Raw genomic sequence first — 17,507 nt, 5'->3', positions numbered from 1 at the left:
ACTATATTCCATAGACCTCCGAATTCTTAAGTTTTGTGCGAGGACAAGACCAGAATATAAAAATTCTTAAGGGTTTGGAAATGACATTGGGGTGAGTAAATGATTTTCATTGATTTTTTTTTTTTTTTAATAATGTGTTTAGTCACCATCCCTGGATTTACCTGAGTCTGTTTGAGTGCAAAAGCAGAGCCATCTTTCTTAAGATTCTCCATGATCTCCTCCACACTTCCAGCTGAAAAGAGCCTGAAACAATAGAACAATAACGAAATATACAGGGTCAGTTCTTGCATCATTTTCAAACAGGCAAGCCAAATTAGCCATCAAATTTAATCCTGGAACAGCAGATTAGTGCAGCAATCCACTGAGGTTACATAAGGCTCATATGCAATGCAGTCAAACTCCATAAAAACAGGTAAACAAGGGGTTCAGGCTCATTAATAATTTGTTCCACTAAACACTAAAGTCCCCGGAAGGAAAGAAAATGCAAAGACAATGCTGCACACGCTCGGGTCACGGTGGAAACCACGTTTTGAAGCGTGTCCAGTGTTTATCAGTTTGATCATTTCAGGCCTTTGATCAACATACCCAACTTTTCCCCTGCACATTAAATTATGGGCCTTTCAGAGTACTTTCAAACTTTCAAAGTTTTACCAGCACCTGAAGGCTAAAGCTTATCCAGTGAAACAGACACAAACCCAGAAGTATAACTAATCGGTTCCAAAAGTGTGAAGTCTACTGATGTCAAGCCAGCACGGTTCCTGCAGGTGATTTAGACAGAGTGACCACGCTGTCACAGTCTCTGTATGCAAAACAGTGTAGTGTGATACATAATCATTCATACTTAAATATTACAGCTTAAATTCAATGATGATTAATACTAGGGCTGGGAGATATAGCTATAGATATAGTAATTTTTTGTTGTTGATGAAATAAATCGATTTATAATAGATTAATTAATCAAAAGTGACAGTTCGGCATTTATAATGTTACAAACTATTTCTATTTTAAAAAGGCAAGGCAGGTTTATTTATATAGCACATTTCACACACAGTAGTAATTCAAAGTATTCATAAGAAATAAAAATATAACTTGAATCACCCTTATCTGGAGTGGAAGAAAATAGAGAGTCATGTTTGCTGTTCTTTTGAACTTTCTATTCATCATTGATAATAATCATAAATGTTTCTTGAGCACCAAATCAGCATATTAAAATCATGTGACACTGAAGACTGGAGTAATGATGATGAAAATTTAACAGAAATAAATTATATTTTAAAATGTTTAAAAATGTGTTTTCAATTGTAATAGTATTTAACAATATTAACTGTTTTTACTCTATATTTTGTTCCATGCACATTTGAAAAGAGCTAAAGCTGTATTCAACCCAGAATATTCTTATAATAAAAGATAATTCCTCAAAAATAAATATTCCTACAATATTTAAACTACGTTTGAAAAACTCCTGAAAAATAAATAAATGTGAAAATGTGTGCTTGTCCTTGCTGGCATGATGCTAGAGTATTGTGGGTGGTTGGTAGGGTGTTCCTAGGTACAGTAATTGTTTACAGGCCCAAATCAAAATAAGTCAGAAGTCCTAGTCCCCAATTTTAATAGTCAATTGACTTTAGCAGGCCCTTTAATAACCACACATGGCCAGTTCAAAACAACATCAGGCTGAAAATTATACTTAAAACCTAATACCTCTGTCCCTTATTTCAAATCTCAGATTCAGAGGGGGATCTTTAGTTTCATTCTATTCTGGGATAGGCATATGACAGTACAGGAAATGGTTTATGTTTAGGTTTACCTGTCGATGGCCTCTCTCTGTTCTTGCAGCACAAAAGGTTTCTCAGCATCCAGACTGCTCTGAGGAGACATAACAGCAGCTTGTGTTTAGACATCAGCTGAAACACATACACAGTGCTGTATTTCAACTTAGACAACTGCAATCCCCAACTGTCTGTGTGTGAGTATGTTTGACGCAATTGTTGTCCTGTCAGAAACCATGGCTGTGTCTGACAGCTGAAAATGCTCATCAGGCAGTTTACAGAGACAGGAAGGTATCAAGGCAAATCTGAATTCAATGTTTGTTTCACATCCAGACTACTAAAATGCATTCATCTGATCAGTTTTTACAGATTTAGATGCAACATAGATGCTTCTTCTATCCATAGAAATGGTACTTTAAAGAAGTAAATATACAGCCTCTAGCATTATTCGCTATTGCACCTCTTGAGGCCAGGGGAGTGAGATTTACTTAGGCCCCGATCAGACAGAATGCGTTTTTCAGGTTCGAAAACGCGAGGCGCAGCAGGCGGTTAAAACGCATTAGCAGCGCGCATAACGCTCTCTGTCAACAGAAATCTATTCAAAAAAGGTGCCTCTCGCTGCAAAAACGCGTTCTGTCTGATCGGGGCCTTACACAGCTCTTTACTAGCTGGCTTCTGTTAGACTCAACCGATAACCCCCACTCCCATCTGGGTCACGGCACCAATGTAACTGGTCCTACTCGCACCGCTAAGAGTGGGATTCGCCCCCACTCCCATCTTGGTCATGGCACCAATGTAACTGGTCCTACTCGCACTGCTCAGAGCGGAATTAAATATATAAACACACTTCAAACTAACACACTGTTTACAGACTGTTTCAGATCCTGTGTGTGAGTATGTTTGCCGCAATTGTCCTGTCAGAAACCATGGCTGTGTCTGACAGCTGAAAAATGCTCATCAGGCAGTTTACAGAGACAGGAAGGTATCAAGGCAAGTCTGAATTCAATGTTTGTGTCACATTCAGACTACTAAAATGCCTTCATCTGATCAGTTTTTACAGATTTAGATGCAACATAGATGCTTCTTCTATCCATAGAAATGGTACTTTAAAGAAGTAAATATACAGCCTCTAGCATTAGTCGCTATTGCACCTCTTGAGGCCAGGGGAGTGAGGTTTACTTAGGCCCCGATCAGACAGAATGCGTTTTTCAGGTTCGAAAACACGAGGCGCAGCAGGCGGTTAAAACGCATTAGCAGCGCGCATAACGCTCTCTGCCAACAGAAATCTATTCAAAAAAGGTGCCTCTCGCTGCAAAAACGCGTTCTGTCTGATCGGGGCCTTACACAGCTCTTTACTGGCTTCTGTTGGACTCAACCCCTAACCCCCACTCCCATCTGGGTCATGGCACCAATGTAACTGGTCCTACTCGCACTGCTCAGAGCGGAATTAAATATATAAACACACTTCAAACTAACACACTGTTTACAGACTGTTTCAGATCCTGTGTGTGAGTATGTTTGCCGCAATTGTCCTGTCAGAAACCATGGCTGTGTCTGACAGCTGAAAAATGCTCATCAGGCAGTTTACAGAGACAGGAAGGTATCAAGGCAAGTCTGAATTCAATGTTTGTGTCACATTCAGACTACTAAAATGCCTTCATCTGATCAGTTTTTGCAGATTTAGATGCAACATAGATGCTTCTTCTATCCATAGAAATAGTACTTTAAAGAAGTAAATATACAGCCTCCAGTCTCTAGCATCAGTTGCCTGTGCACCTGAGGTTTACGTACACAGCTCTTTACTAGCTGGCTTCTGTTACACTGTTCTCCTAACCCCCACTCCCATATGGGTCACGGCACCAATGTAACTGGTCCTACTCGCACTGCTCAGAGTGGAATTAAATATATAAACACACTTCAAACTGACACACTGTTTACAGACTGTTTCAGATCCGGCCCATCTATCATTTTATCTTCTGTGTAGGTGTGTGTGGATGGTTGAACTAATTTACTCGGCTCCTAGTGCTTAAAAGCTGTGACATGAATCCCAGTGACATTTCATTTTATGCCTGCTGCTCTAGAGATACACAGACATGAACATCTCCATTTCAATACATTCTCACAGAATCCATGGCATTCGGTAATTCACTATTAGAACAATCTGAATACAGAATGGAAGTGTCTATATTCCTTTCTTATCTGCTCAGGTCTGGATACACCCTAACTAATCTTTAGCATCAAACAATCTACAGGCTTTAAAGTGCAACCTTGATGAACAAAGTTGATATAAGTGTGTGGTTTTATGGTTTAGTGACGGATGCTGTAGATAAAACTCTCTTTGAAGCAGGAGCATTGCCAGATGTAAATAACTTCCAGGGCATGGTCTATTAGTGCCATACCATAATGCAAAGTCTAACTAAATAATTCACAACGTTTGGATTTTTGATTAGGCTACTATCAGAGCCATATAGAGAGAGAGTTGCGACAACTCCATAGACTCCAATGGAACGGTTTTTTTTACAGCAATGGCGGCTCACGGAGACTCTCAATAGTTCCCGGAAGTAGCAGCCGCGCCATAGAGAACAGCAGAACAGACCGTTTGTGATGCACTTTTAAAAGGTAAGACGTTTAATCAGTAAGATTTTAAATGATCAGCACATTTTAATCAAAATAACTTGTACATTAAAGCCTGCTTGTGTAGATTATTCATCATTAAAAATATATATATTTTAAAAACAACATCGCTGTAACTACATACTCATGCTACATACACAAGTCGATGTGTAATAAAATTATTGAAAATCAATGCATTTATTGACTATTAATTACCAAAAAGCGCAGTTCTGTCACTGTGACTATCAATTTGAATTGCCCGTCAAAGCACTTCCTGGAACTATTCGAGGTCTACATGAATCACGTGACTATCAAGCGTTTTGAACTTCCGTTGTCGCAACTCTCTCTCTCTATGGCTCTGGCTACTATCAAGATTTGTTGATAACAGAATAAAATAAAATAAAATAAATGAACAAAAAGGGGTCTGGGATGGGACTGTAAAATCTAACATGTTTGTCTGGAGCTTGAAAGTCGTGTCATCATCAGTCCCTCTCTCCCGAGGATCTCTGGAAAGCTTTGTGATGTAAAGACTACATGAGTCATAATAATTCTCACTTACACACTCCTGTTCGGCACACACAACTTCACAGCATTAACCACAGGTGGCCATAAATCCATACCAACAAACCATTATGAGTGCAATGAGTATAGTAAAACACAGCAGGGGACTTTGAGCTTTCGGAGAGGCTCAGGAATACTCTCAGATAGGCCTGTCACAATCATGAATTTTGTGCTGACGATTAAATGTCTTACAAAAATTGCTGTAATAAATTATATAATTGTATTAATATAATTGTATTAATATAATATAATAAAACTATTTTAATGCACAATGTGGAGGCAAAGAACCTTGGTTGCCTCCACAAAGTGCATTAAAATCATTTAATGCACAGCTAGCCGTGGATTATCCCTCTTATACCACGGTCATTTGCCAGCGTTGACAACTTAAAGCGGTTATGGATGTTTGCAATACAATATTTGACCAGAAGAGTAAAACTGACGGTTATTTTCGTCAGTTATGGCTCGTTAAATCTAGTATTCTCCCTGCTTTGAATCAGACACAGAGATAAAGTAGTGTGTAAGATTACATTTATTTAAATGAATGAATTATAGCATTCATTTGAATGAATTATTGAGAGAGAGAGATGGTTATGCCTGTACTGTAGCCAAGGAGAAATTGAAACAGCTGCACGTCATAACCACCTGCCCTAATTATAATGACATTCAAAACACTTCTTTCCCAAATTTGAAAATATTTGTCCCAACTTCAAAATGTTGAAGAATGATGCACAAGCTCAATATTTACTTGGCGAAAAGAGAGACTGCATTTCACTAGCAAAATACATCAATTGCTGCCACAAAAAGAGGGAAGAGTCGACCAAACAGTGGTGCGCCCATTTACTCACACACACACACACATACACACACACACTGACACACATGAACTCACACAAACTCTTATACACACACATATGCAAACTAGGGCTGTCAAAAGATTAATCGCGATTAATCGCATCCAAAATAAAAGTTTGTGTTTACATAATGTGTGTGTACTCTGTTAATTATTATTTATATATAAAAACACACATTCATGTATATATTTAAGAAATATTTGCATGTATATACTGTATATACATTTATATAATCTATAATATATATAAATATAAATGTTTTATATATAAAAATAATATTTTTTTCTTAAATATATACATGCTTGTGTGTGTATTTATATATAAATAATAATTAACAGAGTACACACACATATATTATGTAAACACAAACTTTTATTTTGGATGCGATTAATCGCGGTTAATCTTTAGACAGCCCTAATGCAAACACACACACCACGTAATGTACATACACTTTTTGTGTATGTACCCCCCCCCCCCCCACTTTTTCCACACTTGTTCAATACTTCTACTTTGTTCATTTTTATTTTATTTATATTTTCATGCTCATATAAATGCTTTGGCAATACAATGTGCAATTTGGCATGCCAATGAAGCTCTTTTGAATTTAATTGAATTAGAGAGAGAGATTCATATCTGTGTCTGTTCAGTGTCTGTAAGTTTAATTACTTCAAAATAGTGATGTAATCCCCTCGTTGCTGAGAAATATAATGTAGCAATTCAGTAGCAAAGCTATTTTATTACTGAAAGTCGCAGGGCAGCGTTAATAACAAGTTTCTGTGCTCCTGAATGTTTCTGTGTGTGCGTAGGCGCAGCACGATCTCCGCTCTCTGTATGCGAGTGACTTCAATGAAAATGTATATAGAACGGTGATTAAACAGACTTGGAACTGTGCATTAAACAGTTTTATTGCATACCTTCCAGACAATCAGAATCGGCTATTCAGACAGGCCATGGTATAATATAATTAAACCCACAAACCTTAATTTTGTATGAGGGAAGACCTTTTTTTGTATTCTTCATTCTTTACTCCCAGCCAGATTATAACTCCACTTCTCCCTACCACACACCATATTTTGACGGTACTTCTTTAAATAATTGCGGTTATCAAAAATAATTGTTATTAGATCGAATAACCATGATCAGACGATTAATCAATAATTACAACAGGCCTAGTCTCACAGAACACATTTTCTATATTAATTATTTTATTTTTGTGTATTGTAACATGTAATATTAGTTGTATTATTGTAATAATTATTAATATAGTTGCATGACATTCTTCTGTGGAACACAAAAAATGACATACTGTGCAATTCAATGGGGTTCAATGTTCTTCTTGTGTTTCACAGAAGACAGAAAGTGATACCGGACCGGTTTGGAACTACACAAGGCTGTTCATTATTTTGGTGAACTATCCATTTAATGAGAGAAAATCTTCCACGTGTCGCCACATGGCATTTCATTTTAACCATATAAAGCTCCACTAAAAGCAGATCCATCAGTGTTGTATAATGTGACTATGGTAACCGATTATACAAGCCCACCTCTGTAGAGTAACTGCAGGCACTGAGGCTATAAAAGTCTGCACAGAAAAAAGTCACGTCTGTCTCTGCCACATACCTGTTTTTGATAAGAATCCAGTAATTGGGCCACGTCGCTGATAGATGGAGACTTCATGTCAACAAGATCTTTCTCAAGAGATGCAATCTGATAGGAGAGAAAAAAACGGGAAAATTCTCAACCTCATAGTAGAAAAAAATCTAGTGGGTCTAAAATCAGATACTGAAGAGCAGAGAAGGGAATTTGTTGTTTACAACAGGACTTTTTTACAAGGCGTTTCCTGATGGTAACTGGAGGGGCACAGAGAAACAATATAAAACAACAGCTCTGATCCAAAATATAGTTTGCTGCCTTGCAGGATAGCCTAATATAACCACAAGCGAGTTCTCAACATTAGCTCTTTCCCCGCCAAAGTTGCCAAAAAGTTGCCAGCCACCGCCAGGGTTTTTGATCATTTTTGCAAAAATGTAATGGCCCATAGAATATTTTGTTGTATGAATATCTGAGTATCATGCAATATATCAAAAGAAAGAGCAGACCCTATGCTTTTAAACAAAAACCCAGTTTTATTCTAGCTTCATGCATTCCTTTTTTTATCAACACGGGTATCAAATATGGGTAAGTTTCATTAAAAAAAAGCAACATTTTGAACAAAAAGCTGAAAAAAAAAAATCACGTTTTTGTCAAAGACTACATCCAGATCAGATTCAGAGCGATGGTCAAACACAGATGGAGTAGATCAAGTCCATCAGCACCCCTAATGCTTGCACAGTCCTATAGCTCGTCCCGTGTTGACATTTCATTCAGTAACAATAGATAGTTTTGATTTATATGATGTTTAATGTTAATGATCACGTTATTTTATATATGCATCTGCTTGCATACAATCACTTGTTTTTTTGCGACTGTGTTTTGATCAGGAGATCTCATTCAAAAGATGTGTAATAGCGCCCCCTAGCGTATAACAGTGAAAACACAGAAACCCGGAAAATTCCGTGTTTGGTGGGGAAAGATGCCGCGTTCCAGGTAATCCGTGTTTTTCCAACCTTCTACCCGTGAAAGTGCACTTGAACGGCAGTCAAACCTGTGACTTCCCACCCGTGAACTCGTACTAGATCGATGTACTCCCAGTTACGAGCTCTGACGTCACATAGCCCGCGAAGCAACAATGGCAGCCCCTTACGGATGCGGTGTTTAGGAAACAAATATACAAATAACGTAAAATAAAAGGTATAACAGCTTTTCTTGCCGTATGCAGCGTTTTTCTCCCCCGTTTCCCTCAAATAAGCAAGGAGTAAGCACCTTTGGTGATAGAAATGATTGTAAATGAGCATACACCCCATACGGTCCGCCATGCTTTGTTTACATCTAGCTACCACACAATTCCTTGGGCTCAGACAGTTTGGCGTGACTTTGCCTGCAACGCTATAAAGTCGTGAGTGGTAGTTTGAAGTTGTAACTTACGGGCTCAAAAACCTGCCTGTAACGCAGCAAAAGTTAGGATACCTTCTGGTCAAATTCAATACTTTTTGCCTTCAAGCGAATCTTTTCTAATAGAATGATTTTCACAAAATTTTGCAGAGCAACAGTAAATGCACTGCGACAATGTTTGTGAAAAATCCCATCTAAGATGGGAAATAACTGTATTTCATTTCAATAACGGAGTGTACCAATTAAAACAAGCTCAGTGTGGTGTGAATTGATTTTAAGCCACATAACAAACACCAAATTCTGTCTAATTAAAAATGGACTATAACACAATATTTGTATATGGTTGCTTTTTAGAGCATTATTTATTAGCTAACATGCTAGCAACATACAAACACTAATCTCTACTGAAATCAATTGTGAATGGAGTTTCTAGTGCACTTCAGGAGCGCTATTTTTGAGTTGCTCCCAATGTAGTTTTCGAAATAGATCATTTATGAAGTTCACTCAAGTGTGCCACACGAGTCCTGAAAAATTAAGCCAACGCATCTTGATCGCCCCCTGGTGACCAGGTTTATTGGTCATAAACCCCACCCTTTCCATGAAATGTAATGGGACATAGAAAAACTTAACAATCAAATTACAAATTTAGGCAGTTTTTATCACACTGATGTTTGGTTTGGTTTTAGTTAGTTATTTGATGCTATAAATACGGGGGTGTGACGTTATGATTGACAGCTGAGATTGACAGCTTCTCTGAGCAAAGTAGTCACTGAGGCACCAACAGACATTTTCGGGAACTTCGGGAGGAGATTGGAGCTTTAACTTTAATCTCTACATTCCCATAACTGTTTATTTCACAAAAAAAGTTATTGATTAGGTGTGAGTGTGGGCGGGACCTTTATCACTGCTCCACTTCACGCTCATTACTGCTCAGTTTTGGGCTCCAAGTTGGTACTGCACAGACTCAAGACCAAAGATGTCAGTACTAGGGCTACACGATTTTCCGATTGGGGAAAATATCTAATTGCGATTATTCTGGTTAAAATTGCGATTGCGATTTAAAATGCGATTATTATTATTATTTATTTATTTTTTACAAATGAAAAGTGTGTATATAACATTTTGTGTTTATATATTAATATGGCTAATAATAATTATTATGATTATTATTATTGCTTAGTAAAAATAAGAAATAATACTATTACAATAACATTTTCATTATTAAAAATGTCAAATAGCATTTAAGAATAAATATAACAGTATAATAATAATAATTATAATTATATTTTACTAGAATGACTAAAAATCATTAATCATTAGTCTATGTCTTTAAAATGAAATATGAGCCTCTTATGCATCCACTGTGTGGATTAAAACTCCTGTACATTGAAGAAAAACAATAGAATAGAAATTAATAAGAAGAAATACTTCTAAATAAATGTTTAATTCATACTGGAAGCCAGAGGGTGCCCTCGAGCAGAAACTTCACATTTGCCTCAGAAGAAGTACTCGTTCGTTTTCAGAAAATCCATTCCCTATGGGAGAAATCCCTAAAGTGAAGGTGGCGCTGTAGGCTGAGTAAAACGAAGATAGAAACGCTTTGACTGATTAATAATAAACATGAAGATAATACTTCTGCGACAAGATATGGTGTATTTGAGTTTTTCAAGCCTTCTCTGGTATTTTCATAATAATAAAGTCTGCAGTGCTGATTGACATTCTGTGATAAGAAGCCACATCAGCTCGACTGACGATATGAAGTTAGTTAAAACGTGTTATTAAACGTATTTTGTTGGACAACAGGGTTATGAACACTTCACACTTCTAATTTGTGAAGATGTTTGAATTGACACGTGTTGCTTTTTCAAACGCACGTTATGTTATAAGCGACTCAAACTCGCAGTCTTTCAGACAGAGCAGCGTTTACTGATCACAGAGCCATATTATTATTATTTATAAAAATCGCAGCCTTTGCACTTTCATAATCGCACATAACCCAAATTGCGATTGTGGTTCGATTTCGATTATTCGTGCAGCCCTAGTCAGTACCATATTTGGACACTGGCGGCTTCACTTACTTCAGTGGAAGAGAGTGAATGTGCGTCGTCCATTTTTTTTACGGTCTATGAGTTCACTATTGGTACAGAACTATCCTGTAACTAAGAGGAGTTGCGCTCCAAATGACGTAATATACACTATGACTATTCTACCATGCAGTGTATGAGGCTTATAAGGTTTTTTTGTCATCACAGTCAGATAGCCCTTCCCTTCCACTACGTAAGGCAATCTGACAGTTTGGTGCATGAAATCCAAACATTCCACATTTGTTTAGTTTTTTTGGTTAAATAAGTACATCATCCAGGAATTTAAAGTGCACTTTTTCTTTTTGGACAAGTATGCAAATTGGGACACATCTTGGGAGAGAGAAACACTAACACAAGAGAGCAAGAGAGGCCAAGAGAAAGACATCTCATGCGATACTATTGTCTGATACAATCATGCATATATGTATGTATATTAACCATCACACCAGCCATTAGAAAAATCAACAGTCTATTAAGCAAAATCAAAGAATTGAAGAGAATATAATGTATTACCCCAAGATATAAAAGAGACCATGTCAATAAATATTATACAATTAAATAATTTTACAGAGATTAGACTCGGAAAGAGCAATATCTAGCTGATTTTGGGGGACTAGAAAATGCATATTCACTATAGAAATGCCATGTTCCATAAGCTTTCTAGGCCTTAAAACATGGTTGAATGATAACACAGCCTGACTCAAAATACAGCTCTGGAAAAAAATTAAGAGACCACTTAACATTGAGAAATCAATGTTAAGTGTTCTCTTAATTTTTTCCAGAGCTGTATTATTTTCTGCTTTATTTTACAAAGCTCATAATTTAAAGTGAATTAGCTTACAACTAGTTCTGCTGTACGAACGAACGCCCTGTCCTCAGAGCCCTTTAGTGGTTATTTTTATCACAAGTCACTTCTGTGTGCTGTGTGCATGTCAGATCCTGCTGGTCGTCTGTCCTTGGCCAGGGGATGTGTATGTGCGCGCAGGCTTGTATGCCCCTCTCTCTCCAGCAGTGCCAAGCCCTGGTCCTCATTTTCACCTCTGGCACATGAACTGGGCACAGTGTCAGAGCTCAGTCGCCCCCTGCTGCCGAAAGTTCGCTGGCAAGCCTGAGAAACGCTGAGTAAGTCTTCTTCTTTCAGTACCTTCTCTCATTTCACCATCAAATGAAAGAACTGCAGCCCAAAAGCCCAGGAGGTCATCATTACATTGTTTTTCGTTACATTGGTTATTTTTCCCGCCATTATTTCACATACCCCAATGAAGCACATCACAAATGATTAACTCACATCTTTACCGCTATGTTTACTTATCTGCGCATGACAACGTCATCCGTGCATGTCAATTACAATTATATTATATATTACAATTAAATATATTTATTACAATTAAAATCATATGCAATTATTTAATTATTGCAATTATTTATTAATGCACATATTACTACAATCATGGTTGCTACAATTAGGAGCTTAAGTGCATCACTTTGAAATATTGTGTTTACCCGAGGTAAAGTTTAATCGCAATATTGCCTTAATTTAGTTATAATCGCATTAAAAGGGTGCATGTAAATGTAGTTATTGATGCACATATTAATAAATAAACAAACTTACTACAATTCAATTCAAATTTATTTTGTATAGCGCTTTTCACAATACACATTGTGAAACAATGTATAGTATAAAACATACAATGTTTTATTATATATATATATATATTATAAATACATTGAAATACTAAATTATAAACTACACATTTGTATATAGGCTATTGTTTATATTTTATAATATAATATATTAAAATATATCAAATTAACGAAAGCAAATTAGACATTGCTGAAATGAAGTGAACACTAATATTTTACAATATTTACTCAGTTCACAAAAAATTGTGTCAACAGAAAGTGCAATATCTATTCACATCAGTTCGTATCAGTAGACTATGACAAATTGACATGATATATTTATGCCAAATATTGCATATGAAGTAGCCAATATGTATCTGTCAATTACCTTCTCAGACTGCACAAAGTGAGTAGCCACCCCGACTCTTTGAACATCTCTTCCTTTGAGGCGAAACCCTGTCAGGGCGAGAAAAAGGCCCAGCTTGCCAGGAAGTCTAGGCAAGAAGTAGCCACCACCAACATCAGGGAACAGACCTATAGAAACAAAACATACAAAACAAAAGCCATTTAGAGCATGAGCTGAAGTCAAAAAATCTGCAATGAGACATGACTTTTAAAGATCAATTTCAGGCCACAGGAGAAAGAAAAACTTGTTAGCGAATTATTACAATTACTCAAGTGATTTCATAAGTAATATCAGAACTGTGACTGAGGAAATAATTGAATAAACAAAATGACTTTGATTATGAGCTACACTATGTTGCCAAAAGTTTTGGGACGCCTGGCTTTACATGCACATGAACTTTAATGACATCCCATTCTTAATCTGTAGGGTTTATTATGGAGTTGGCCCACCCTTTGCAGCTATAACAGCTTCAACTCTTCTGGGAAGGCTTTCCATAAGGTTTAAGAGTGTGTTTATGGGAATTTTTGACCATTCTTTGAGAAGCGCTGGGACTGATGTTGGACGAGAAGGCCTGGCTCGCAGTCTCCGCTCTAATCCAAAAGGTGTTCTATAGGGTTGAGGTCAGGCCAGTCAAGTTCCTCCACACCAAACTCGCTCATCCATGTCTTTATGGACCTTGCTTTGTGCACTGGTGCGCAGTCATGTTGAAACTGGAAGGGGCCATCCCCAAACTGTTCCCACAAAGTTGGAAGCATGAAATTGTCCAAAATTTCTTGGTATGCTTAAGCATTAGGAGTTCCTTTCACTGGAACTAATGCAGTTCACACTGCCCGATTTTAGCCCAGATTTTGACTTGCCAACAGGTTTTGCAAAATCGTAGACAAATGCCCGAACTCATAGGCAAATCAGTGCTTGTTCACGCAAGTGACAATCACTCAGTGTGAATTATCAAAGACGTGATCTGAGAGAATCGCCAACGTGTTGCCGATGCCCGTGAGATATTTGGCATGCTAAATATCTGGACCTGCTGTGTGAAATGAGTTCTGACTGAAAATTACATCTGCGATGACCTACAGCCAATGAGAGAGCAAGATACAGGGCAGAGGGAAGTTCGGCGAGGAGTTATAGACCAGAATATCATTATTTTAATAGATATATTCACAATTATATCAAACAGAAACAAAGCAAACATTTTCTTGACCAGCCGCAACAGCAGCACGTTGCAAAATGATTTATTTACCTCAAACTCTCTTTGCAGAACACAATCCTTGCTCCCCGCATCTCCCCAACACTTTCCTCTGCCATAAACTTTTTCTCCTTTTCGCTGCAAATCAGCACACAATCAATTTGGATAGCAAGCTTTCTAGAGTCTATCATTTTTAATAACAAAACCAGATCTTGCGTGAGAACTCCGGTCTGATGCACGCGCGTGTTTGGTTGTGAAACGTAGTTTGCGGACGAGACTGTCGGTCATGCATTGTGAAACCCCCTGTTTCCGATCCATCGTGTAGTGTGAACACAGCAGCGACTGAATGCTGGCCCAGATATATCCCTTTTCCACCAAGGCAGTGCTGGTGCTAGTTCGGAGCCAGAGCCTAGTTTCAAATCGGTTCTTTTACCCCTTTTCCACCAAAGCAGAGCCAGAGCTAGATCGGAGCCAGAGTCTAGTTTCAAATCGGTTCTTTGTGTTTCCACACACAAAGCCCCAGCTCAGAGCCAGGAAAAGTGGTTCTTAAGTAGCACCAAAACATTGCTGGGCTAGAACAGGGCTAGAAGTAAGAACCGATTACGTCAGGCGCTGGGGGCGGGGTCAACAAGACCAACACAAACTTGAGATCCACCATGTTTGAAATAGCAGCTAATGGAGCTAACAGCTGCTGCTCGTTTGTAATCTCCGCCTATACAAATTACGGCGAACTGCATGAATGCGTTGGATTTGCTGTGTTTTCGCTGTGTTTTGATGCCGATGTAGGATCGTAAAGCCATGTGAATCAATAGTAACGCAACGTTTGCATTGTTGATGGAAGGCTTGTTCGCAGCGGTGCTGTGCAGACCGATCGCCGTATGTCAACGAGAGCATATGACTCCTTATGCTTTTGATTCACTCATGCGGTTTTTTGATATCATACGTGGATCGGTCTGCGCAGTGCCGATGCATTTCGATCAAGCCTGGTGTGTTTCAGTGTTTGTGTTTCCCGCTGCCTTTCTAGCATTGCTGAGAAAGATGGGATGTTTACAGTGATGTAAGACCTGGCTCTGTTGTGGCTCTCAGCATGTGGAAAAGCAAACGGTTCTTAGAAGGCTCCTCAGTTGAACCAACAATGAACTGGGACTAGCACTGGCTCTGAACTAGCACCCGGTTCATTCTGGTGGAAAAGGGGTAATAATCATGCAGTCTGAAAAGAGCAGTGATCGGACGAGTTTGAAAATCGTGCAGTCTGAACTCAGCATAAGGGGCCAAGCCCAACCCCCGAAAAACAAATCCAAAACCCCCACCCCCTCTACCAAAATGTACACTTAGCACAATGCAGTCAGGCAAGTACCATTCTCCTGGCAACTGCCAAACCCAGACTTGTCCATCGGATTGCCAGACAGAGAAGCGTGATTGGTCACTCTAGAGTCCAGTGGCAGTGTGCTTTACACCACTGTATCCGACGCAGCTGCTCGGCCATGGAAACCCATTCCATGAAGCTCTCTACACACTGTTCTTGAGCTAATCAGAAGGCCACACAAAGTTTGTAGGTCTGTAGCCATTGACTCTGCAGAAAGTTGGCGACTTCTGCACACTGTGTGCCTCAGCATGTGCTGACCCCGCTCTGTGATTTTACGTGGCCTAACACTTTGTGGGTGAGTTAGGCCCTGTCCACACGAACATGGGTATTTTCAAAACCGCAGCCTTTTCTATGCGGTTTGGCCGTTTGTCCACACTCAAACGCAGCATCCGGACACTGAAATCGAACTTTTCTGAAAACTCCTGCCAGGGTGAACATTTTTATTTTTATTTTAGTGTAGTCGTGTGAACAGTGAAACCGGAGATTTTGGCTTGTTACGAAAAAACTTACAGCAATAACCTTTTTCCAGGCTTCTGATTGGCCAACATGGCTTTATGGTTAGGGTTATATTGCCACCTGTTGGTTTGGCATGCTCTTGACAGCTCTTCAAAGCGTGTTTTTGTGTTTTCATGTGGACATTTTTTTTTTAAACAGAGGAAAAACTCTGTTTAAAAAAAATACCCGTGTGCGTGTGGACAAGGCCTTATTGCACAGGTATCAACCTATCACGGTACCGCGCTTGAATTCACTGAGCGACCCATTCTTTCACATTCTAGGTGCTTGATTTTATACACCTGTGGCCATGGAAGTGATTGGAACACCTGAATTAAATGATTTGGAGGGGTGTCCCAATACTTTTGGCAATATAGTGTATTTCATAGTAAAAGTCACATAAAACAGGGACCGTTCAAATTGTAGATGCCAACGACCCAACAAATATGATAATGCCAAGGGACCCCCATCCTAAAATATAAATGGAGCTTTATATTTCCATGTATAAAAGACCCATTTATAATGTGTAAGAAAAGTAGTAAAGTATAAAGACAACGTGTTTCCAAAATAAATATTTGGATTTTATATCGTCATTACACGAAAGCCAAAAGATGTGATTAAAAAATACTTGGAAAATATATCTATATCTACCCTTTATCAGAGTTATGTTAGACATATAAACCTGAAGAGAAACATAATCGTAAAAATAAATAAATAATAATAAATCATGATTAATCTGCAAAGGTGTCCCTGGCCTTTAGTTTATAAATCCCAAGCATAAAGTTGCTAACAGTTATCAAATGCACTGTTCAGTCTGTTGGATGTGGTTGTGAAATGGCACAGTGCTGTGCTTCGATCTTATTAACCTGATGTGCTTTTTTTTTAGTAGCAAGGGCTGAGAAAATTACATCACTTCCCTCACACACACTCAGTATGAGGTACAATTCTGAATAAGGCGCGACAGGATTAAGTCTCCTGACCTGATTCCAGAAGGCAAATGTAATATCATAAATGCAGATTACGTTTGCCATTCACCCAGTCGCTTTGTCTTATGGCCGCACAGTTTTAAGACCCATATTGCCCCTTAATCCATAAGCAGAAGGGGGTGAAAAGGAGGGGTTCAGGCTGGGGGGTTGCATTTTCAGAGCACAGATGGCTGGCACATTGTCAGAGAAGGTGCCACCATGGGTGAATGGCACAGCTCAGCACAAACGGCTCAAGGCTACTGCTACCATGCTGTTCCTGGTGCTTTCCTTCTGAAATCCCACTTCGTCTGGAGCATTTATAGCATACCACAACAAAAAAAAAATCATGGAAAAAAAGTTCTTTAAACCAGATTAAATGTTGTTTGTATGAGCAACCCAACGTAGCAGTGGCGCGTCGGGGTGGGTACGGCAAATCTGCTTAAAACATTCATTCAAATCAATCAATATGTATGCAGATTTCCTCTGAAACTTGTATTACTCTGCTGATATGACTGGAGTCTCATTTAATAATTACATAAATAAATGTGTATGTATGCACGCATGTATGTATTTGGCTATTGATGGCTTGTGGTTTAGGTA

At 38.5% G+C, this 17,507-nt stretch overlaps 1 protein-coding gene across 1 annotated transcript in view; it reads right to left on the bottom strand.

The window, feature by feature from the left end:
- hibch (3-hydroxyisobutyryl-CoA hydrolase) overlaps nucleotides 1-17,507 on the bottom strand; it is a 57,719-nt gene that overhangs the window by 7,907 nt on the left and 32,305 nt on the right. The window contains exons 8-11 of the mRNA XM_079822037.1: nucleotides 12,881-13,026; nucleotides 7,415-7,501; nucleotides 1,808-1,866; nucleotides 162-243 (exon numbers count right to left, since the gene is read on the bottom strand). Of these exons, the coding sequence (XP_079678163.1) occupies nucleotides 162-243; nucleotides 1,808-1,866; nucleotides 7,415-7,501; nucleotides 12,881-13,026 (374 nt within the window). The remainder of the gene's footprint in view (nucleotides 1-161; nucleotides 244-1,807; nucleotides 1,867-7,414; nucleotides 7,502-12,880; nucleotides 13,027-17,507) is intronic.

This window comes from Gobio gobio (assembly GCF_949357685.1).
Source record: "Gobio gobio genome assembly, chromosome: 7".
Lineage (NCBI taxonomy): Eukaryota > Metazoa > Chordata > Actinopteri > Cypriniformes > Gobionidae > Gobio > Gobio gobio.
Note: the sequence above shows the minus strand (reverse complement) of the source record. Positions and strands in the feature narration are given on the sequence as shown.